The following is a 22,416-nucleotide window of genomic DNA, read 5'->3' as shown; positions in this document are numbered from 1 at the left end:
TAGCACTACCCTAAGAGCATGTGCCGAGCTGGTTTTGTAACTCTTGGTTCTCGAACAGGTCTCGGCTCATAGTCATTGGGATCGACTACCAATTAGGACGTGCTCGACTGCATTGGCGCACAACAAGTCAGGCATCGTGATCCGAAGAAGGGTGTGCGGGAAAAGCAACGTTTGTTGATATAAAACAAACATATCGTGGACACCTTCAGATACGAGCACCACCCACCGACAGTCGCTTTCGCATTCATCTTCTTGCACCTATTGTGTGCTCTAATATCCTAATATCTAATGTTTTCACACGCAAAGGCAGCGGCTGCCTTTCTGCCATTTCTCTACTCAAACACCCTCGCTCAGGGCCAAGGATCATGGGGTCCAGTAATCGACTTTCCGATCATTCCCGTTGCAGCCTATATCGTTCCGGAATGGCCGACTCCGACTCGCATGATGGTGTATTCGGCATTCTCACCGAACGCCTTCGGGGGTGAACGTGGTCTCACTCAGTTCGCAGAGTACAATTTGGTCTCCGGACAGATGACTACTCGTCAGGTTGCTGAAACCAACCACGACATGTTCTGCCCTGGTATGAGCTCCTTGGCCGACGGAAGGTTGGTGATCACAGGAGGAAGCAATGCGGAGAAGACAACCATATACCAACCGGAGACAAACACATTCGCTCCCGGACCGGATATGAAAGTACCCCGTGGCTACCAAAGTAGCGCTATCCTCTCCAACGGAAATGTCTTCACTATTGGTGGATCTTGGAGTGGCCCAAGAGGTGGAAAGCCAGGAGAGATTTACGATCCAGTACAGAATACGTGGACACTTCTTCCTGGTGCTGCTGTCGAGCCGATGTTGACAACCGACCACGAGGGTATCTTCCGCGAGGACAACCACGCCTGGCTCTTTCCCTGGCGCAACGGCACTATCTTCCAGGCCGGGCCCAGCAAAGCGATGAACTGGTACTACACCGATGGCGAAGGAGGCGTCAGCCCAGCGGGCATCCGGGACGATGTCAACGACGCCATGTGCGGTGTCCACGTTATGTACGATGTTGGAAAGATTTTCACTGCAGGTGGAGCCCAGTACTATGATCAAGCGCCCGGTCTCGCAGTCGCGCACTTGATGGAGATCAACTACGTGGGCGCACCGGTGACAGCTGAACGAATCGCCGATATGCACCACCCCCGCGCTTTCGCAAACATCGTCGTTCTTCCTGACGGCAAGCTCTTGATCACTGGTGGACAGCGTTGGGCTGCGGGCTTCACAGACATCGACCCCGTCTTCATCCCCGAGATGTTTGACCCCGCAACCAAGACTTTTACCGAGCTACCTGCTGAAGCCATTCCTCGTAACTACCATTCCGTTTCTATCTTACTACCCGATGCCACCGTCTTCAGTGGAGGAGGAGGTCTCTGCTGGGATGACGGAACCGGTGGACCGTCCTATCACTGCAAAGACACAGTCGACCACCCCAACGGCCAGATCTTTACACCAGCATACCTCCAAACCGGCGCTCCTCGCCCGATCATCGAGAACGTTGCCAACAGCATCGTCGCCCCTGGCGGTGAGCTGAGGGTCAAGATGCAAGGTTCGGCCGACGGTGTGAAGTTCTCTTTCATCAGGATTGGAAGTGTTACACACAACGTCAACAGTGATCAGAGGCGAATTCCGCTCCAGCCAAGGGTTGAGGGTGAAGAGGTCGTCTTGCCCATCATGAATGACTCTGGTGTCGTATTGCCGGGAGCGTGGTATCTGTTTGCTGTCAGTGCGGAGGGTGTGCCGAGTATGGCTAGGACTGTGTGGGTGGAGAAGGTTTAAGTTTGATGGTGCGTTTGATTGAGTCGTGATAGATGAAGATACCTAAGTGGGTTCGTAGTAGTGTTAATACAAACCATGATACCAAATCAACACATGTGTCAAAGTGTGAAGGATAGGCACTATTGCGGAAGATTCGGCATCAGAAGCTCGTCGCTTAGTAAGCACTCCGTGTGATTGACTTCTTTCGGTTCATACCGAGAATGTGAGAGCCATCGACAACATAAATTGAATTAACTAATATGCTGACCAAAATACATCGCTGGCTAAAGCACATTACCAAAATGACGATGGAGATGCTCGTTTTAATGCTTCTACAAAGAGAACCTACAGAGGTCCTCTCTCCACGTCCTTGTGTGATCCATCCACGCTTCCATCAGAGGACCCCTCTTTGATCGCATCTTTCTTTTCCTCAGCCTTCGGTGCCGGTGGTGGTGGCGGAATCTGCGCAACCCAGAAGACCGGGTATCGCCGCTGAACATTATTCCCCATCATGGCTGTGACCAGCACAACGGTTGACGATAGCAGCAAGACCGGCAAGAAATACCATCGCAGCGCCCAGATATGCTGGTCAACACACGGCATGAGTGCTGTGGCTCCAGCAGGTGGGTGAGTCGTCTTGGTCAGATGCATGACAACGAGTGCGATAGCTGTGGCCAAAGCAGCAGCGAGCCATTGCAGTCGTGGGTAAGGATCTTTCTCGAGGTCGAACTGGAAGATTGTTGCTATGATGACTCCAACTAGGCCGCTGAAGAAGTGGCCGAAGATTAGGGAGCGTGGTTGCGAGAAGGGCACGTCGATGGCGCCGTAGCAGAGGATTGCTGAGGCACCCTATGAAAATGTCAGTCCTCCTCAATATCAGATATACAAAGAGTCGGAGAACTCACAAATGAAGCGATGATTGGTGGTACGGCGCGACTTCGCATGTAGTCTGTATGCCCAAATATAGCGAGAATGACGCTAAGCCCGCAGAAAGCGCCGATGAAGCCCCAGACACAGACGACCCATGTGCGAGCAGCTGGGGCTGCTTTTGTTCGATATCCAAGCCAGTGGCTGATAGGTTGCGGAAGGCGTGCAAGACCACGCTGGATAACGCGCTCAACAGGCACAAGAGGATCCCATATCGGCATCGTGAAGGCGGAAGATGCCTAGTTTACGCACGCGGCGGCGACTACGACGTATACCCAAGAAAGACGATTAGATTGAGACAGTCGTGTCGAGGACTATTCGCTGTCAATATTAGGACGTAGTGGTAGCGATGTCAAGGAATAGAAATGCGGAAAGAGAGAAAGCTTGATGAAAGCATAGACGCGGTAAACAGAACCTAGAGAAGGGAATAACGACCGGTGGGACGTCACCATCGCGGATCGAGCCTGGATCATGCACCCCGGACTAATGGCGCGTGCCGTTTTAGTGCTACTAATGACCGCGGCATCACGCTTTCTGAGTTCACGATCTTTGTTGATGCCACTGTTTCTAGGCATGGCTGGTATGCGTCGACACAAGGACAACCGAATCTCTGGCCCTGCTGCTACACCTACAAACAGGCCCTGCAATAACAGGGAAGATAAAATCTGCGCAAACAAACGCGCAAAAGGAAGGCTTCCGCAAAGTCCTGACGATGGTTTTGGAAAATGCGGAGTAAGAGGTTTTCTGTTAGTAATAATCCGAGATTTCGCAGAGCTTCGGGCGAATGTCGCCGAAGTGCGGCATCACCAAACTCCTACTCCTCACACTTCTGCGAAGGTCACTTTCTAGTTCGTTCGATTCGAGATCGTTGGTATTAAGGTATCCGCATCTCGCTCAATGATGCAAACAGGCAATCGATAGATATATGTGGTCGTCGCATCCATAGATACGAACAGTCCTCAAGAACGCCAGAGCGCCGCGCTAAAGCCCAAAGATTTGGCATGCATCCCAGATAAAAGTCGTAACATGGTCGTCGCGATTAGACAGCCTGCCAGGTATTACTATTCGGATCCTTTGGCAGGCTGTTGTTGGAACCTTTAGTACCCAGGGCGGTGGCCACCGAATCCACCCTAACATTTCCCTTCACTTTCGTACTATCCGCATCATTACTATTCATATCCTCTTGATCATCTTTCACAGTTGGTAAGCTCATATCGGCCACAAAGCTCGGCTTGGTGAGCTGGTGCTCCTTCAGTATGCCCATCTTCTTCAACCAGTTCTCAGCAGGGCTCTTGAGCCAAGGAAGCGAACTAGCGATGATGCCGATCTCTTCCTCGAGTTTGGCCCACAGTGAAGGTACGATGGTCGCTTGCATCACGTCGCCTTGGCCGAAAGTGGTGAACGTTGTCATCTTGGCGCAGTTTATCGCGGTTGCGAGGAGTCCGAGGGCCATGAGGAAGCCGATGAGTATCTTCTCGGATTGAGAGCGGTTCAGGGTGCGGATCAGCCGGATTGGCATGAGTGAGAGTGTGAGATCCATGGCGATGTAAATGCCTATCAAGCGAGTCAGTTGGGTCGTATATGAGTAGCACCTCTGGAGGTCTTACCAGCAATGACCCATCCGTAGATGACGATGGGGCCCAGATCCCAGCATTTGGAAGAGATACCGGTATCCCAGTTCGAGCTGACGGGTGTGCATTGCGCAAATTGGATGACGAAGTAACTCCATGAGATTGTTGTTTGTAGGCCCATGATGAAGTACAACGGCCATCGCCAAAGCCTTTCAGTCCCGAAGCGCAGCAGTGAGCACGCGACAGAGAGTCGTACAAGCCAGAGCGTAAGAAGCCATACAGTTTGGAGGGCGAACTGTAGTCTCAATGTCTGCTTGAGCGTCTCGGGTGTGAAGGATGCCGCTGGTTTGCCCCATCCGTATGCCGTGGATGCGATAGCCAAACATATGCCGATCAAAGAGAGTGGTTCTGCGACAACGATGATCCAGTCATCAAGCAATAGTTTTCCAGTCCTCTGTATCCGTGTGTAGATGCGCGCGATAACCAGGAAAATCGCGACGACCCCGAAAGAAACGACGGGTCCGAGATAGATGGCGGCTTTGTTGGCGTATGGCACCGCGGCCATAGGGTCGGCCATCGAGTGGTGTGGTGTCGTGGGGTTTGACCAGAAGGTGAGGATACGGAGGAGTCTGGGGTATTGCAATTGTCTTGCACGCTACGTGCGACTAGTTGTCATGGGCTTCGTGAGATACTCAAGGAATCCTCGTATGCTGCGATTCTACCAAAGCTACACACCCGTCGAGGGACAAATCGTGAACGGAAGCCACGGATAAGGCAAGACGCGGGAGAAGACGAACAGGCAAACAAGAAGAAAGAAAAGCCTAGATACTCAGGGCCTGAAGAGATGTTGAACAAGTTTAAAGTTTCGCACCTCGGGATCCGGCTCATCGACGCTATATACGGACCGCTGCAAGCACCGTATTTCCCGCCATTCTGACATGCGACAGCGTGGACTGATGAGGCGCCCGGCCATATGTCCTGTGAAGGCTACCACCTGCAGGAACAATAAAGTTCGAAGCAAACCTTCCGTCCTTCAGCGCGGAGACGAACTTGCGCAATGCAGATGCGGTGGGGAGGGAACCGTTGCTTTGACACGGCAGATGGGCCAGGGCCCTCAGGCATCCATCGTCAAATGTTGGTTGCGGATGAGCCGTTTACCACGCGACTGCTAGACTACTCTGGGTCTAGGCGCTCGCTCGGCTGGGTATAGTGAGGCTATCGCAAGCGGGTAGTCGCGTGGCATGATTCACATACCTGGAGCTGCTGAAGCAATGGCTTCGTTTTTGATGGGTGCATCGCCCCTGAGATGTTCAGCTCCGCGAGCAGGTTTATGCGGTAGATGCACGTCAACGGTGAATGTTGCAAGTTTCGACCCCGGATTACTACTGTCGCAATGACTCCAGCAATCAGATGAGAGAAAGACGAAAGACGAAAAACCTGCGCTGCCGCTTGCTACGCCTACTGTGTTGCAGCTGCGACAAGATGCACATCTCATACTCAAGAATCTAGCCATCGGGCTATTCGTTCCCTTCGCGGTGATGTATTCCGGTAAACTAATCGGTTTCATCGCTGCGATACCATCGACTCTGGCCCTGGTCCAGCGGCAGTACGTGCGTACCGTGTCCGGCGCGGCCTCTTTGTGATCTGAGGATTCCAACGCAGCTGAGCGCCGTCATTGGCGGCATTATAGGGGTCTGAGTCGCACAGCATCCATAAGGATGATCTGTCCAAATGCGAGTCAATAAGTTCGGAAGGATCGCATTGCGCAAGCACTGCAGGATGAATGAATTCTGGTTGTTGGGAACTCTTGGAGTTGAGGATTGGCCGCCACGACGGGCGGAAGACGGCGGAAAACGAGAACCTGGATGCAGACTGACTCGTATCGATAGCCCAGGGAACTGATGGCTCGCACATCGCATTCAGAACTTTGGTAGCATGCGAACTATGGTGTAGCAGAACCAAAGTCCCATGTGCGCCATCCTTCTTGCATGCTGCAGGGCCGCTGGCGTTCAGGCTATACGAATGTCTGTAACACGCCAGGTCAGCCACCGCATGAAAGATTACTGATGAAAAGATGTAAGCCCAACTTCGGGCCTTCTTCTATATCCCTCATTCCCTCTCCAAGAATAGGAGTACATCGGTGTAGAACTCCAATGGTCGTAAGCTTGATGAGAAGCTTCCGCGGTATCTGATTGGTCTATGACATCATGCCCCTCACTTTAGCGCAAGCACGCAACCTGCATTGAAACTCTATCGCAAGATCGCAACCGAACATTGATCATCAACAACATCCTAAACCGAATCTGTTACCCATCCTCCGAAACCCGATTAGAAAGCTTTGCTATGGTCGAATGTCCAGAGTGCGGTGCAGGGGCTGATTTGACGAAAGACGGTGCTTGGGCGCATTGCGCTTCCTGTATGTCAACGCCCCTGATTTTGTAGACATGCATGCTAAGTTGTTATGAGGCAACACGGTATTTGAGCCAGGAAAAGAAGGTAGCCACTACAAGGGCAGCGGAAGCGGGTCTGGTGACAAGGAAGAAGAGAAGAAGAGCGATTCGAAGGATGAGAACGTGAAAAAGGATTGAGATTAAGGGGACGAGCTTGACTTCGAGCGTGAGATGTTCAATGTCGATGTATATTCACCCGGTAATTACCATGAGTTGTACGCAAAGGCCGGATATGCTTACAGTACGAATGAAATCGCTAATGTAATGACAGACACACAATATACGGCACATGCGTATCTCGCCCGATGTCCAGCAATGGTACATGATCGACGAAGATCTCTTCTTGCGCCTATGTCGTCTTTATCTCCGTGATCCTTTCGCTCCAATGGAGTAGCTCGTACCTGAGCGATACGCTCTCGACGTAAGAAAACGTAGATTTATACTAGCCTTCCACAGCGATTCGTCTTGTCGGTGGAGACCGCAGATTTCCGCCGGCATTAGCTGTCTCAACATGATCTTTTCAACTTCGCTAGCAACTGTCAGTTGGTTCATTCCATCAGTGGAAAATACTGTATACTTACGCATTGCCCGAATCAGGTTTGTTCTTAACGTCATACCTGGTCAAGACCTCCTCGAGATAATCCAATACCGTTACCGCGGAGTACTGAGATGGGAACAGCTGCTTGCAATCTTTTGATTGACAGTCGTGTCGGGTCTTTTGTCCGTGGAAGTACTGATCCTTTGGGTAAATAGAGGACACTTCACGCGATTTCCTACCGCCGACTCCCCCGCGTGCTTTTGCCGGGTCGTATTGGATGCGATATGGGCTAGAGAAACGACTGAACTCTGTCTCGACGACCTTTCCCAACCCGTTTACCCACATCGTAGTAGCTGCGTACCCAACAGTCTTACCGAATGTGTGTTCCAGCGCATTCATAGCGTTCAGTCGAAGTTCTTGAAACGTGATTGTTTGCTCGGCGAAAAGGGAACGGCCACCCGGTGTAGAGGTCAATGAACGGATCGTGACAGTGCGATCACCCCAATACGAAGATGTCTCCAAAAGTAAGGGCAGCACGCTGATTCGCAGGTCTTCCAAGGCGGTCGGATCGGCTAGGTCGAACTCCAGCACAACGCTGAGCTCTTGTGACTTCTCCAGCTTCCAATGGGGCGCTGACCACCGCAAAGGTCCTGATATCCCGTGGTAGTTTTGTCCAGGATCCTCGGGAGTTGTAAATGTACGACGTAAGATGCGAGCAAGTTTGCTAAAGTTAGTGAACGTACTGCGCTTTTCTCTTGAATGAAGCAGCAATGTGTACGTTGCGGCTTGTAGCAAGCTTGCCCAACAGCTCTCGTGAAACCGCCTATTGACGTGAGTGAAGTTGACTGGCAAGCTCGTGTCGACATCAAGATCGATGCAGATTTTCTCCCGCTCACTGAGGACCTCGGAAAAGATCTTGGAGAGTACGGGATGAACGGGTAATGTCAACAAGGTAGGAGGTGTCGGCTTTGTCAAGGTGAGGCACCGTCCACTATCCTCAGCGGCGAAGCTGTAGATTTGTTGAGCGCGATCGAGTGCAAATCGGCTTGGTGCGCCAGGTGGTACTTTACCCAGACGGAACATACCACCGGAGCCGTCATATTTGATTGCAATCTCGAGCATCTGACTGCGAGATGCCTTTAGCATCACTTGGCCTTCGAGAATACAGCGCATGACCCGGGTCATCGCTGGAGGATTACAGACATCCCGGGAAGCTCCCTTGGCTTGCAAGTAAGCGATCTCGATAGCGAGGCGGTGGTGCCAGAGGAATCTCAAAAGTATGCCGACCTCAAACACATCGTATGTGTACCGGAATACACACCTATCGAAGTTCAAGGCCCACGGCCTACTCGTAATATCAAGGATAACTTTACGGATCCAATGAACCTGCGAGCCCACTCGCTGGAGAAATAATACAGCAATCTCGTCCGCAGTCGCTTGACTACGCTGTGAGTATTGGTAGCTGTCCGGAGCTATGAGGAACTTGTTGTTGGCATAAAAGGCCGAAGCCACATCCGAGTAAATAGTCCGACATGTCAGAAGCAAGCTCCTGTGACGCTGATGTTCTGGTTGGAGCGAGAAGCTTATGCGCTCGGAGCTATATTCAAAATGTCGGCGGAAAGTGACCTTGACGGGCTCGGAGAACTCGACGAGATACTCGAAGATTTTGTTGCGAAGCTCGGCGGGTAGAGTGACGAGGGAATGTTTGCGCGGATCTGCCGGCTTCGAGTTGCCGCCCGATAGTGGTAAGGGGACTCTAGGATGCGCCTTAGTGAGAGCGTTGAGGGCAGTCGAATGCTTAGGCGCCATGATGATGGCGTTCCTTGATCTGGAGCGATGTGGTTGAGAGTAGTGGAGTGCGCGTAAGGTGTCAGTCAAAATCTGCAAGTCCTTAAGTATATCCGGGGTGGAGAGAATACACGGGGCTAAACAAAATCGCGCCACACTGCAGCCTTGAGTCTTACAACGCAGTGGACCGTGCCCTTTGTCTTCCGACGCAGATAGTGGTCCTCACAACTTCACTACCCAGAGGTGCGTTTGCAGAAGACGTTGCATCTGTGTGTGGAGTTGCACTGCTCGGAGCGGTGTTGTCGGAGTCTCGGTTACCCATGGCGCGTGCAAGTGAGAGTATAGTAAATGGATGTATGCTGTAAGCGCATGTATCGAAGCCACGAAGTGTAAAACTGAATGTAGTGTGGACGTTAAAAATTGCGGTGTAGAAGTCAAGAAGCGTGATGTCTTTTTGTTATTGATGTTGTTGTTGTTCCGACTTTGTCAGCACCTGCGCGACAACTTCAAAGCGAAGGAACATGGCTGCGGGTGGAGCTTTTAGATTTCCGGCGATATAGGCGACGAACCCAGCTCCAAAGCCGAAGATATGTGTCGTTGTGCAGCGCCAAGGGCATCGGGATGAGGTGTATTTTGAGTCGAAAAGCATGACGGCAAAGTGTGGGACCATGTGGTGGGTATGTATAGTCGTGGATCCGCGCGTTCGTTTCTCCCCGTTCTTGATCATGTGGAGCACGAAATAAAACTTGGTCCTTCCCTTTGAGATCTCGTACTTCTTTGCATGACGCCCCATTGTGTACTTGAGCTTCGGCTGCAACGACTCGTGGTCAGACATCTCTCCGTCCATCATAATACCCTCATCTGTATTTTCCACCTCTTTCTTTGGCATCTTGCTGTGTGAACGGCGTGACATCTTTCTGTCGTCTGTCTCCAATACCGGGACGATGTCACGGAGCTTTCGAACAAGGTTGTCGCTGGAGGGCTTATCTTCCAGAGGGATCTTGACATCTTCTTCGTTGAATGCAACATCGAACTGGTCGTAGACGTCGTTGAAGCCTGGCAGATGGACGGTGTCTCGGCTGGCATTGTTAATGGCCGTTGTCAGCGGGTGTGCGGTTCTTTTCTCAATATCCCACTGGGGGAAGTATTCCGGATTGAAGTCGGTCAAGAGGAGGGCCGCCCCGACTTGCGCGCCCAGATGTTGCAACTCCATCCTGATAGATTGCACATGGGTAGAAAGCATGGCGATTGTTTCGTAGAAATAGTCTTGATCTTTGACCTTCTGTTGGAACTGCTCTAGCTCTGAATTGCTGACGTTGGTAGGGGTCGTGCAGGTTTTCTGGAGGAGGCCGTGCAGAGCTGAGTTGAGGTCCTGTATATGCTGCAGCCTCGACACCAGCTCGTCCCGGTAGATGACGGCAGCGTCCTTGCCAATCTGCTTCTTGTTCTCCTCGTTGACCTAGAGACGAAACAGCGAACAGTAGGGACAGAGAAAAAGAAAGAACGACTGCTAGTGGCATGAGTGCGCAAACAAGCAGACTGATCGGAATCGCTGCCAGGAAGTCGAGTTCGTCGCAGAAGGTCTTGCCGACTACGATTAGAGTTAGAGTTCTTCACAACAGGCTATGCCGACAATGTAGCCTCGTCGCCTTACTAAGAAGAAATATGCAAAAACCAAGGATATACTGAAGCAAGCCTTGATAGAGCAGAATACGTCGATGTTTCAGTTGCTAGTAAGGAAACAATGAACCCACAACCATGTAATAGCCAGTCTTAGTACGTACACTTTCCACAGTACCCACAGTCGTTAGCAGAACAGGCAGTGTAGTCTGGCTCAGACTCTGAGTCGTAGCCACTGCCAAGCCCATACCTTGCATTAAGATCGACACCGCCATCACTGTATTCGTCCTCATCCGAAGCATCATCCTGAGTAGAGGAAACAGTAACCTGAGTCTTCTCCCATCTGTCGACCAAGTCTGCAGGCAGCGCGTGTACGCCGTCACCGTACTGGTTTCGGACCTCTAAGCGATCCGCTCCGGGGCAATACACTTCGAGCAACTTGTTTGTGCTGCTCTTGGCGATGTCAACAATCTCATTAAGTAGTGTTGCGAAGCGGCGGATACCGTCTCTATTCTCTCGGACCCAGGCTCGCACATCCTTCTTGACATCTTGTACCTGTATGTCTTCGAAGAGGCCATGGCCGTCGTGGTAGGCAACGATGAAGTTGGATATCTGTTTCATCCAGAGCGCCGGGTAGATGTCGGTCATGTCGATGGGTTTCTTGTATTTGCCTGAGCGTGTCTTCAGGTCAAAGATGGAGTGATGCGGTACTGTAGATCCGCGGTGTTCGATCTTGAGCTCTTCCGGCTTACCCATCGCGTTGCTGGGCGAACGGCCGATGGCTGCTTGCTGGAATGCTTGCAGAAGCTCATCTTGGTCCCCAGCAGTCTGTGCGGGCGCGACATCACGGACTGCTAGGGAGTCATCAATGTAGCCGTCGCTTTCGAAGCGTACAAGACACTCCAAGCCGCCAAACTCATATCGTATGATGCGCTGGTGTGTCTCAGAACCCTTGACACTATGCTCCCATGTGGTGTATGCTTCTGGAAACGTATGACCAAAGCCTCTGATATCCTTGATAACTTCTTTGGGGTCGTTCTCTTTCCGTACAAAGAAGACAGTCTCGCCAATGACCTCGATGTTAAACCGAAAGGCTTTGTCGACACCACGAGCGAAGCGCAGGAGGTTGCCAAGGGTGCTTCCGCATGCGAAGACATCGGTGTTCGTAGCGTCGAATTCGGGGTCGGTCTCTGTAATAGCATGTACGACGGGTGCCATGGGGAAGTCGGGATACTTTGCAGCATTGGGGTCGCGAAAGTACTGTCCGTCGTCTTCTTTCAAACGCTGTGGAGCTTGGAGTGGTGTCCAGCGAGGAGGTTTACCTAAAACTGTCAGCTCCATCTGGTATGCAGACTACAGCAAGATGAAAACATGCAAAGTGGGCGGGCTAACGTCCATGTAGGCACAAAAAGAAGCCTTACCTGGAACGACGATGGTAGGTACCTCGTCATTGAGCCAGTTGTACGACGCGACATGTTGGCAATTCGATATCTCCGCCGAGTCGATTGGTTTCAGACTCAGATCGGAGCTGCGAAACACTTTCACAGGGTCTCCAAGCGGATGTGTCTGGAGATCCGGTTTTGGCAGCTCTCTGTTCTTTGCGAAGTGAGGCGCTCTTCCTCCGCGGCCTCGCCCTCTGCGTGGAGCCCAGCCACCTCTGCCGCTGCCTGAAAACGAAGCCATATTGCGGAAATGTACTGACTAGTTTCGAAATTGTGAATTGCGAGGCTGAGTTATGCGCTGGATGGAAAGCGACACGCCGGCTTCAAGTATGGCATGCTGCCTAGACAAGGCTGAGTTCGTGTGGCGCTGTTTGCTCAACATGCAGGTCGCACAGCGCATGCCTGTAGGCCTCAATTCGTCCAGAGCTCACCAGAACATGCAGGCAGACAAAGATTGATGCCTTGCCGCATAACAAAGTGTGAGTCTCTTCCAATCATTCGCACAGCCCGTTATCAGAGAATCATCGCGCATGCGCTGGGGTCTGGTGCGGCCTCCCGGCTACCCATTCAGAAAGCTCAAAAGAACCAAACGCCCTCTGAAGAGCGATGGAATAGCGGCAGATATCAGCTTGTCTTGATAAATCTTTTCTCAACAGTTGATACCTTACACGATACAAACCTCATCCATGGCGGACCAGGACGCCGCGAAGCGTGCCGCAGGGCTGACGAAGCTCTTCAACGCTATCATCCATGGTCGTCGCGAAATCAAGACGGCGGGCGACAGTAATCGATTTTTGGAGGCGTTGTGTGCTCAAGAAGACGCGTCGAAGTGTGTTGAGTGTCTGATCGCGTCTTCGGCAGGGCTAGCGGCCGTCGGCGTTGCCTTCCGCACCACCGGGGATAGCGCGTTCCTCAACGGGTGGGCAACCGCCGTCATCACTCATCTGGCCCAGCCCCCTGTCAAGCAACTCTACGGCGGCCAATTTCTTCAGCGCGTCCTCGAACAGATTGTCCAGCCTCCTACATTCTGGAACACCCTTGTGAACGCGCATGATGGTCACGTGCTTTCCAGCGATGGCACTCGCGCGTTCGCGTGGCTGCTACTCGAGCTGCTATACAGTCGCTCTGAGGACATTCCAGATGTGCGAGATGTCGCAGAACGCGTCACTAAGAATGCATCTTTCATCGATTCAGACTCGCTAGATATCCGCAACATTGGGCATAAGATCAAGCATGTCCTCGACAGCACATCCGACCAGACTGTCGACGGCCCAGGTGGGCGACACGACAACGACTTCGCGCAAATCCACAAGATCAAGCTCTTACCGACGCCAGACGAATTCGCATCTTCCGAGCATCCATTCTACAGACGCGCTGATTCCATCGTCTCTGTCACCCCGGAGAGCCGTGGTCTTACCCATGTTGACAACCAATTTCGCTTACTCCGCGAGGATCTTCTTGGGGAGCTACGTAACGACTTCCAGATTGCCAGTGGTCAGAAGAAAGGTCGACGTAAAGTGGTTCTCGAACACCTGCAATATGCCGGTATCGACTGCGGACCAGAGGCGAAACCCAAGCCTTGCTCGCTGCAGCTTCTTTGTCCAGACGACGTTCCTCAGCTGCGCAACGTCAAACCCGCGAACCGCAAGAAGTTCCTCGCCGACAACAAGAACGTCCTGAAGCATCAGTCACTGGGCTGTCTCATCAGCAACGGTAAGATTGTTGCGTTTGCAACTGTGGACCGTGATGAAGATCTCCTTGCGAAGCAACCTGCTGTTGTAGTGCTGCGAGTGGCCGACGCCAGCTCGTTTGGCAAAGTGCTGATGGCATGCAAGCTCCAATTTGACCTTTGCTTTGTGCAGGTAGATACTGCTGTATTTGCGTATGAGCCTGTCCTGAAATGTCTTCAGGACCTGACTGAACTGCCACTGGAAGACCAGCTCCTCAGTCTTACGCCAGACTCCGCGGAAACCCCGTCCGGCATCCAACCGACAAAGACTGTCAACGCCATTCGCGACCACTGGGAAGAGGACCTTCAAGACATCATCGGAAGCACTCATCCAATCAAGCTCGACCAGGCCCAAGCAGAGTCACTGCTGACTGGTCTAGTAAAGAGAGTCAGTCTGATCCAAGGCCCACCAGGTACAGGCAAAAGTTTCATCGGAGCACTCATCGCAAAGATATTGCACGATCGTACCAATGAGACGATGCTCATTCTCACTTACACGAATCATGCTCTGGATCAATTCCTGGAAGATATCCAAAAGGCCGGTATCCCTGCTAGTTCGATCGTGCGGCTGGGATCAAAGTCGAATGCCAACACTCGCGCACTGACCATCAGAGAACAACCAAATAACTACAAGATGACGGGACAAACATGGACCATGATTCAAGACCAAAAGTCAGAAGCGGAATCTTACCATGACGCACTAGTCAGGAGGATGACATATTTTACGTCTATGCGGCTCAATGAGCAGATGCTCCTAGACTACTTAGAGTTCTCGGATGATTCAGAATACTTCGATGCGTTTGTTGTGCCCGACAATAAAGATGGTATGACAGTTATGGGGAAAAAGAATAAACGCATCGACAAGTACTACCTAGTCAAGAGATGGGTCAATGGAGAAGACGCTGGCATCTTCCTTGGTCATGCGATGCAAACATATCCACACGTTTGGAATGTTCCGCCGCAGATCCGTCTTGGACTTCAGGCGCAGTGGAACAAGACGATACTTGAAGAGCGGGTCACCGAAATAAGCACACTTGCCAACAAGTACAACAAATGCTGTGCCCAGGTCGTTCGACTATTTCGCGAGAAGAGTTTTCACGTGCTCAGTCAGAGACGCATCATCGGATGCACTACCACAGCAGCTGCTATGTACACCGAAGAGATCCGCAAGGCCTCACCAGGCATTGTTCTGGTGGAAGAAGCTGGAGAGATCCTGGAGAGTCATGTGCTTACAGCTCTAACCCCAACCACGAAGCAGCTCATCCTGATCGGCGATCACAAACAGCTGCGGCCAAAAGTCAACAACTATGCCTTGACTGCAGAAAAAGGAGATGGCTACGATCTCAATGTCTCTCTGTTCGAACGTCTCGTGCTCAGCGGAGTTCCACATACCACGCTCAGCAAGCAGCATCGTATGCGCCCTGAGATCTCGTCCCTCGTTCGGTCGCTCACATATCCGGAATTGGAAGATGCAGAGAAGACTCAAGGTCGACCGAACTTACGTGGTCTTCAAAGCAACGTTATATTCGTGTCACATTCGCGCCCTGAGCTCAACGCGGTACAGATTGCCGACGGCCGCGATGGAGGTGCTAAGTCCAGCAAGGAAAACTTGTACGAGGCTGAGATGGTGCTGAAATGCGTGCGGTACCTTGGTCAGCAGGGCTACGGTACGGAAGACATTGTGGTGCTGACACCTTACCTGGGTCAACTATACCTGTTGATGAACACTTTGTCTAAGGACAATGATCCCATTTTAAACGATCTGGATTCCTATGAGCTCATCAAAGCGGGTCTGATGACGCCGGCTGGCGCGAACATCTCCAAACGCAAGCTTCGCATTTCAACTATCGACAACTATCAAGGTGAAGAAAGCGATATCGTAATCGCATGTCTCACACGCAGTAACGATGCTGGGGATATCGGCTTCATGTCGTCTCCTCAACGAGTCAACGTGTTGCTATCACGAGCGCGAAACGGTTTGATCATGATCGGCAACGCAGACACTTTCATGAACAGTCGCAAAGGCAAGGAAGTATGGGTACCGCTTATGGACCAGCTGAAGCGAGACGGCCATGTCTACGACGGCTTTCCTGTCAAATGCGAGCAGCATCCCGAAAAGACCGCGCTTCTAACCGAGAAAGAACAATTCGATACGGTGTGTCCAGACGGCGGCTGCTCTGAACCATGTGGCAAACTACTCAACTGCGGACTGCATGCTTGTCCCCGTCAATGTCATCAGTTGCAAGACCATTCACGAATGGATTGCAATGTCATCATCTCCTCAACATGCCCTAGTAAGCACAAGACCACTCGAAAGTGCCATGACAAGGCGCCAGCGCACTGTCGGAAATGTGAAGCCGAAGTGCGAGCCAAGGAAAAGAAGCGGCAACGCGACCACGAGCTAGACGAACAACGAGAGGCCAAACAACGTGCATATGCCGCTCGTTTAGTCGAGATTGAGGAAGAAATCGAGCACCAGAAGCGCCTTCTGAAAGAGCAGGCCGAGGAAAGAGACCGCCAGCAAGCGCTGGAGCAGAAGAAACAAGATCTTCGCAACCTGCAGGAGAGGGTCAAGAAATCCAAAAACGCTCCAGTGCCAGCACCTTCGACATCTACTACTACGACGGTTCCACCATCCGATACTGCCAAACAACAAAGCGATAAACCAGCGCCAAGTACAACGACTGATCACCGTAACGATACCCCGACCAATGACGAATCCACGTCGTCGGATTCGGACGAGGACCAGCCTGATTGGGACAAGAGTGAAGCCAGAGATGAGTGGGAATGTCAGAAGAAATTTGAGGGTGCAGAAAACGAAGCTCTCGACTCTCTAGTACCTATGATAGGGCTTGAATCCGTCAAGCAGCAGTTCCTCGCGATCAAGGCCAAAGTCGATACGGTCGTACGTCAGGGTGTATCACTTAAAGGGGAGCGTTTCGGTGCTGCCCTGCTAGGCAATCCTGGGACAGGAAAGACGACTGTGGCTAGGCACTACGCCAAGTTCCTAGTCGAGGTAGGAGCTTTGCCTGGTGGCCACTTCATTGAGAGTTCTGGATCAGCTCTTGCAAATGACGGCGTATCCGCTTGCAAGACCCACATTGATGACATACTCCAAGCAGGAGGTGGTGTATTCTTCATCGATGAAGCGTATCAACTGGTATCTGGAAACAGCCCCGGCGGCAAAGCGGTGCTCGACTACCTGCTTGCAGAAATGGAGAACTTGACAGGCAAGGTCGTTTTTGTTCTCGCAGGCTACCACAAGCAGATGGAAGCCTTCTTCTCCCACAACCCTGGCATTCCGAGCCGCATACCAATCCGAATGGAGTTCCAGGACTACGAAGACCGCGAGCTACAACAAATCTTCTGCCAGTACATTGACAAGAAGTACTCCGGACGCATGAAGATTGAAGACGGCATGAAAGGCCTTTACGTACGTATCGTTGCGCGGCGCATTGGTCGTGGTCGAGGCCGTGATGGCTTCGGTAACGCCCGCGAAGTCCAAAACAAGATCGCACAGATTACCGAACGCCAGGCCAAGCGACTGCGCAAAGCAAGAAAAGCCGGCACGATGCCGGATGACTATCTCCTTACCAAGGAGGATCTGATTGGTCCGGAGCCTTCGTCAGTTCTCAAGAATAATGCTGCCTGGTCAAAGCTGCAGAAGCTCACGGGCTTGGCCTCAGTCAAAGAGTCGGTACGAGTACTTCTCGACGGTATACAAACCAACTACCAGCTCGAGCTGAAGGAGAAGCCCATTATCCAGTATTCACTAAACCGTTGCTTCGTCGGTTCCCCAGGAACTGGAAAGACCACCGTAGCCAAACTCTACGGTCGCGTTCTGGCCGACATTGGACTTCTTTCGCTTGGCGAGGTCATCGTAAAGAACCCAGCAGACTTCGTCGGGAACGTCATAGGAGGCTCAGAAGCCAACACCAAAGCCATTCTGGCTTCCACAGTCGGTAAAGTTCTCATCATCGATGAGGCTTATATGCTTGCCAAAGCTAGCGGATCCAACGGCGGCGACCCTTTCAAAGCCGCAGTCATTGACACCATCGTTGCCGAAGTTCAGAGCACCGCAGGCGAAGACCGATGTGTGTTGCTGCTAGGATACAAGGACCAAATGGAAGACATGTTTCGAGATGTCAATCCCGGCCTTGCGAGGCGGTTCCCGTTGGAATCTGCGTTTGTGTTTGAGGACTTCAATGACTTTGAGATTCGTCAGATCTTTGACTTCAAGCTCAAGGGCATTGGGTTTGATGCGAAAGACCAAGCCAAGAAGGTAAGATGGCATATCAATTTTGGTGCATTACCACTGACACGTTTCAATCTAGGTCGCCATGGAGGTCATTCAACGCGCGCGCAATCGCCCAAACTTCGGCAACGCAGGCGAGGTCGATATCCTCCTGGATCGCGCGAAGGCGTTACATCAGAAGCACATATCCTCGGGCAAAGTCAAGCAATTTGGCACTTTCGAAGCTGTCGACTTTGATCCTGATTTTGACCGCGGTACTCGTGCAGCCACTGAAGTTTCGGCTCTATTCCAAGATGTCGTAGGGTGCGAGGATCTGATCAAGCAGTTCCAGGGTTACCAAACCACAGCTGCCAATATGAAAGCTCTCGGATTGGACCCTCGAGAGCAGATACCTTTCAATTTCCTCTTCAAGGGGCCGCCAGGTACCGGCAAGACTACTACGGCTGCAAAGATGGGCAAGATATTCTACGACATGGGCTTCCTCAGCCAGGCGAAAGTGGAAGAATGCTCCGCTACCGACCTGATCGGCCAGTACATTGGTCATACTGGGCCGAAGGTTCAGAAACTCATGGAGAAAGCCCTGGGAAAAGTTCTTTTTATCGATGAAGCCTATCGTCTTGCGGAAGGCCATTTCGCGACTGAAGCAATGGATGAGATAGTCGACTGCCTCACCAAACCCAAGTATGCGCAGAAGCTCGTCGTCATTCTGGCTGGCTACGATAAGGATATTGACCGACTGATGAGCATGAACCCTGGGCTCACCAGTCGCTTTCCCGAAACAGTCATGTTCAAGCATATCGACCCAGAAACATGTCTGAAGCTCCTTGTCAAAGTACTATCGGATCTGCAGAAGAAGAAGAAAGCGCCACTCGATCTCTCGATCATCGATCCGCCATCATCGCAACTACGGCAGCAGCTACTGGACCTCTTTGGCAGGCTATCGGTCCTGGAGTCATGGGGCAACGCTCGCGACGTTAAATCGCTCGCGAAGAGCATGTTTCAAGCACTCATCTCTACGGCCGTGCCTCCCATCACTATCCTCGTACTCACTGAACCTATTATCATTCGTACTGTGGAAGACATGATAGACGAACGTTCACGGCGGCATGCCGCAGCAGGCACGAGCCGGTCAGGAAAGCGAATGCCCAACCGCCCCATGCCCCCACCACAGACGCAGAACCCGACGCCACCCAGTGCGCAAGGCTCAAACACCTCGACAAATACCGCAGCCCCACCACCAACAGCCGGCACCAATACGGACAAACCGGAAGACGAAAAGAAGTCAACGGAAAAGAAGACTGAGCCCGCAACAGAGCCTGAAGACCCGTTCGCTTCCATCTTCAAAGTCAAGCGCGACGCAGGCGTTTCCGACGAAGTATGGGAGCAGCTCGAGCGCGACAAGCACGCCATGGTAGCCAAAGAAAACGAATACCGCAAACTCCAAGAAGAGAAGCGACAGTACGAAGAGCAGATCAAGGAATTCATCCGTGCCGAGAAGGCTGCTGCCGACGAGGAGGAGCGGCGTGTCCGAGAGCAAGCGCGTATCGCTGCGGAACTGGAGAGGCGACGCCGTGATGAGGAACTGGCAGCCGTTGAGAAGGCGCGACAAAAAGAGATGGAGAGGCAGAAGAAGCTGAAGGCAATGGGACCATGTCCGATGGGGTACATGTGGATCAAGCAACATAGCGGGTATAGATGTGCGGGTGGGAGCCATACGCTGTCTGACGCCCAGATTGATGCGTATTGTCGCTAAGAGAGGATGGATGGGTTATAGATGGCAGAGGGGAGAAGTCAATCGAACAGTTCATTTCTCTCGTTGCTGTCTAAAAGCAACATAAGAAAATACCATTTCTTATCAATTGTTCCTCCGACCATTCACAACAATATTGCCCCAAATATCTATTCTCCTCAACGGAACACTTGCGACATTACACTCCTTCGCCAAAGCCGCAGCCGAACTCACACCCTGGCCACGTTTGTCCTCAAACTTGTCCGTTCGTGGGCTATCAGGCCACTGGAAAGTCACCATGATATCGCGACTAGCCGCAGCCATTTTACTCGCTTCCATGAGCCCTTCTGCCCTGTCTCCACCCGCCTCTCTGCCAAATCCAAATCGCTGAGGCGACAACGGAGTATCGTCTTGCGGTTTGATACTCTGTCCGTAGAACACCAGCGGCAGAATACTATCTTTCCAGATAGGAACGCTATGCCGCCTTCTCCAGTTCGTAACATTGACCCAAACGGAGAGAACGCATGTAGCGACGGTAAGACAGATAGGGAAAAGAAGCCATTTCAACCTCATTTCCACACACGCTTTGGTCTCCCACGCGAGCCCATACACCACATCCAACGGCAGGTCCTGCGCGCCGTAGCTGAAATCCCACGCTGTAGCGCTACCGTACTGGAACCGGAAACGATTGGTCATGGCATTCGCCACGGCATCGAAAAGTTTCGTGACGTTAGCATGGGTCGAGCTGCCCTCTGCTTCTACCAGCGGCCGCAGTACAGCATTAACGCCTATATGCGCCAGATTAGACTGACTTTCCAACTGGCAAAACTCGCTGTTCTTGCAGTTCTTGAAGCAATCGAACGTCTTATACGACTGGCAATACCCATCGAAAATATCGTCGTTCATAACCATAGCGACCGCTTTGACGAATTCGGCTGGTTGCCGGTATATACACTGTTCCGGCCATGTCATATTCTCAAACGCGTATTTCTCGTGCGTGAAATCGAAGAGTTGTAATTCCGCTGTTGCGGTGCCTTCGGGGATGAAACCGCCTTTGTATAGCGTCCAGGGGCCTACTCGGCACGGCTCTCGTCTTGTTGTGTATTCGTATTCCGTGTTGGAGAGGCTGTTTTTGTAAGTGGGTAGGTCGAGTTCTTCGTGGTGGGCGCCGCCGATTTGGAGGCGCATGGCTGAGGAGGGGGCTTCCCATTCGTGGAGCTCGGAGTCTTTGATTATGGATTTATAGGTGCGTGTGCATGGGTACAGGCTGCATACTGAGGCGGTGATGGGGGTACTGCCGATGTTGAGGAGGGTCGCGTTGACGTATGCCCATCTGGATGCTTCTCTGACGCTGTCGGTTAGGAGACTGCCCATCCATGTGAGGTCGGGAGTTGGCTTCATGATCGAGACTTCGAAATGGCTTGCTCCTACTGATAGGTTCAAGCCGCTTGGCAGAGAGTGGACAGTGTTGTTACTCCACTCTGTACTCTCGATCTCGCTCGTCACTAGAGACGCCACGTTCGTGCACGTGTTGCACACTCCAACTGTCGAATGCATGCTCTGATTAGAGTCGAAGAAGGCCTTTTCCAGTTCAGGTCTTGGACCCAGGTTACTAAACGTACAATTTCCCGTGGGGCAACTTGTGCGAATCTTGTTCTCAATGCCGTAGGGCGATACGACACTGGACAGAATTGCGGCGACAAGGTCGGTTGTGGGGCCTCCGTCTGAACCACCTGTAAAAGGGATGTAGCCACCACTCCCAGGTACCGTGTGCGCGAAGGGAAGTGATGCATTGAGCGTAGCGCTAGGAAATGAGCACGGCGCCGCACCATTAGCCTGCTGAGCAAAAGGTCCCACCAAGAACGACAGCAGCAACACGACCGCAGCAGCCAGTGTAACAAAGTCCTTGAGAAAAACAGTTGGAATGAGAAGCAACGCCCCATAAGCCCCGCGGCTCCCGTAGTCGAATCGCTGGATATCTGACAGTGGGCGGGCACTCGTGACGTTGAACCAGTCCCATTTTCTCTGCGATATGATCTGCGCGACGGTGACGACTAGCAGAGCCCGTAGGACTGTTGATAAAAGCGCGATGAGAGCGTTGAGATTGAGGTCGCTGCCCCAGTCCGGTACGGGTTTGCCGTCGTATACTGCCAGAATGCCTGCGATGGAGGCTACCAAGCCGATTGCGCAGGCTATAGTGAGGGTTTCTCTGGTCCAGGTGCGGAATACGTAGCAAGACTCCATTTTACTTCGGTTCGCAAAGGTATCGGACAAATGCGAAGACACAAGCAGATGTGGTGCTAATGGAAGGCGCGACTTTGAAGTTAAAGATTGACATTCCTGCAAGGAGTCACGCGACCCTTCAAGCAGCCAGACTATGCACGCGTACCTGCTTTCCTTTGTCCTCCACGGTCTGTAGAAGCGGCCGTAAGGATTCGGCTAATCTAGCAGTCGCTCTACCAAGTGTAGTCTGATGAAACGTAACAAAGAAAATACGTCATAGCCCTGCATGCGTACACCCATACGGATAGTTAGCTAATTTTTCGTTCCCATTATGGTATACACAAGGA

The 22,416-nt window shown here is 52.0% G+C and overlaps 7 protein-coding genes across 7 annotated transcripts; 3 read left to right on the top strand and 4 right to left on the bottom strand.

The window, feature by feature from the left end:
- Window positions 1-444: 444 nt before the first annotated feature.
- J4E92_007713 (uncharacterized protein) lies at window positions 445-1,818 on the top strand (the record flags this gene model as incomplete). The annotated part of the gene is made up of 1 exon (XM_051499076.1): window positions 445-1,818. The coding sequence occupies one exon, from the start codon at window positions 445-447 to the stop codon at window positions 1,816-1,818; it is 1,374 nt and encodes a 457-aa protein (XP_051350811.1).
- Window positions 1,819-2,142: 324 nt separating this feature from the next.
- On the bottom strand, window positions 2,143-2,741 carry J4E92_007712 (uncharacterized protein; the record flags this gene model as incomplete). Its single annotated transcript, XM_051499075.1, has 2 exons — window positions 2,143-2,646; window positions 2,703-2,741. 2 exons carry the CDS (start codon window positions 2,739-2,741, stop codon window positions 2,143-2,145), a joined length of 543 nt encoding a protein of 180 aa, XP_051350810.1.
- Window positions 2,742-3,763: 1,022 nt separating this feature from the next.
- On the bottom strand, window positions 3,764-4,872 carry J4E92_007711 (uncharacterized protein; the record flags this gene model as incomplete). Its single annotated transcript, XM_051499074.1, has 2 exons — window positions 3,764-4,278; window positions 4,332-4,872. The coding sequence occupies 2 exons, from the start codon at window positions 4,870-4,872 to the stop codon at window positions 3,764-3,766; spliced, it is 1,056 nt and encodes a 351-aa protein (XP_051350809.1).
- Window positions 4,873-6,638: 1,766 nt separating this feature from the next.
- J4E92_007710 (uncharacterized protein) lies at window positions 6,639-6,883 on the top strand (the record flags this gene model as incomplete). Its single annotated transcript, XM_051499073.1, has 2 exons — window positions 6,639-6,711; window positions 6,762-6,883. 2 exons carry the CDS (start codon window positions 6,639-6,641, stop codon window positions 6,881-6,883), a joined length of 195 nt encoding a protein of 64 aa, XP_051350808.1.
- Window positions 6,884-7,322: 439 nt separating this feature from the next.
- Window positions 7,323-12,374, bottom strand: J4E92_007709 (uncharacterized protein; the record flags this gene model as incomplete). Its single annotated transcript, XM_051499072.1, has 5 exons — window positions 7,323-9,111; window positions 9,818-10,530; window positions 10,577-10,662; window positions 10,856-12,013; window positions 12,113-12,374. 5 exons carry the CDS (start codon window positions 12,372-12,374, stop codon window positions 7,323-7,325), a joined length of 4,008 nt encoding a protein of 1,335 aa, XP_051350807.1.
- Window positions 12,375-12,819: 445 nt separating this feature from the next.
- Window positions 12,820-19,870, top strand: J4E92_007708 (uncharacterized protein; the record flags this gene model as incomplete). The annotated part of the gene is made up of 2 exons (XM_051499071.1): window positions 12,820-18,144; window positions 18,197-19,870. The coding sequence occupies 2 exons, from the start codon at window positions 12,820-12,822 to the stop codon at window positions 19,868-19,870; spliced, it is 6,999 nt and encodes a 2,332-aa protein (XP_051350806.1).
- Window positions 19,871-19,972: 102 nt separating this feature from the next.
- J4E92_007707 (uncharacterized protein) lies at window positions 19,973-22,090 on the bottom strand (the record flags this gene model as incomplete). Its single annotated transcript, XM_051499070.1, has 2 exons — window positions 19,973-22,055; window positions 22,086-22,090. 2 exons carry the CDS (start codon window positions 22,088-22,090, stop codon window positions 19,973-19,975), a joined length of 2,088 nt encoding a protein of 695 aa, XP_051350805.1.
- Window positions 22,091-22,416: the final 326 nt, after the last annotated feature.

This window comes from Alternaria infectoria (genome assembly GCF_024043175.1).
Source record: "Alternaria infectoria strain BMP 0036 chromosome Unknown scaffold_13, whole genome shotgun sequence".
In the NCBI taxonomy this organism is placed as follows: domain Eukaryota; kingdom Fungi; phylum Ascomycota; class Dothideomycetes; order Pleosporales; family Pleosporaceae; genus Alternaria; species Alternaria infectoria.
This window is presented reverse-complemented; position numbering and strand designations above follow the sequence as displayed.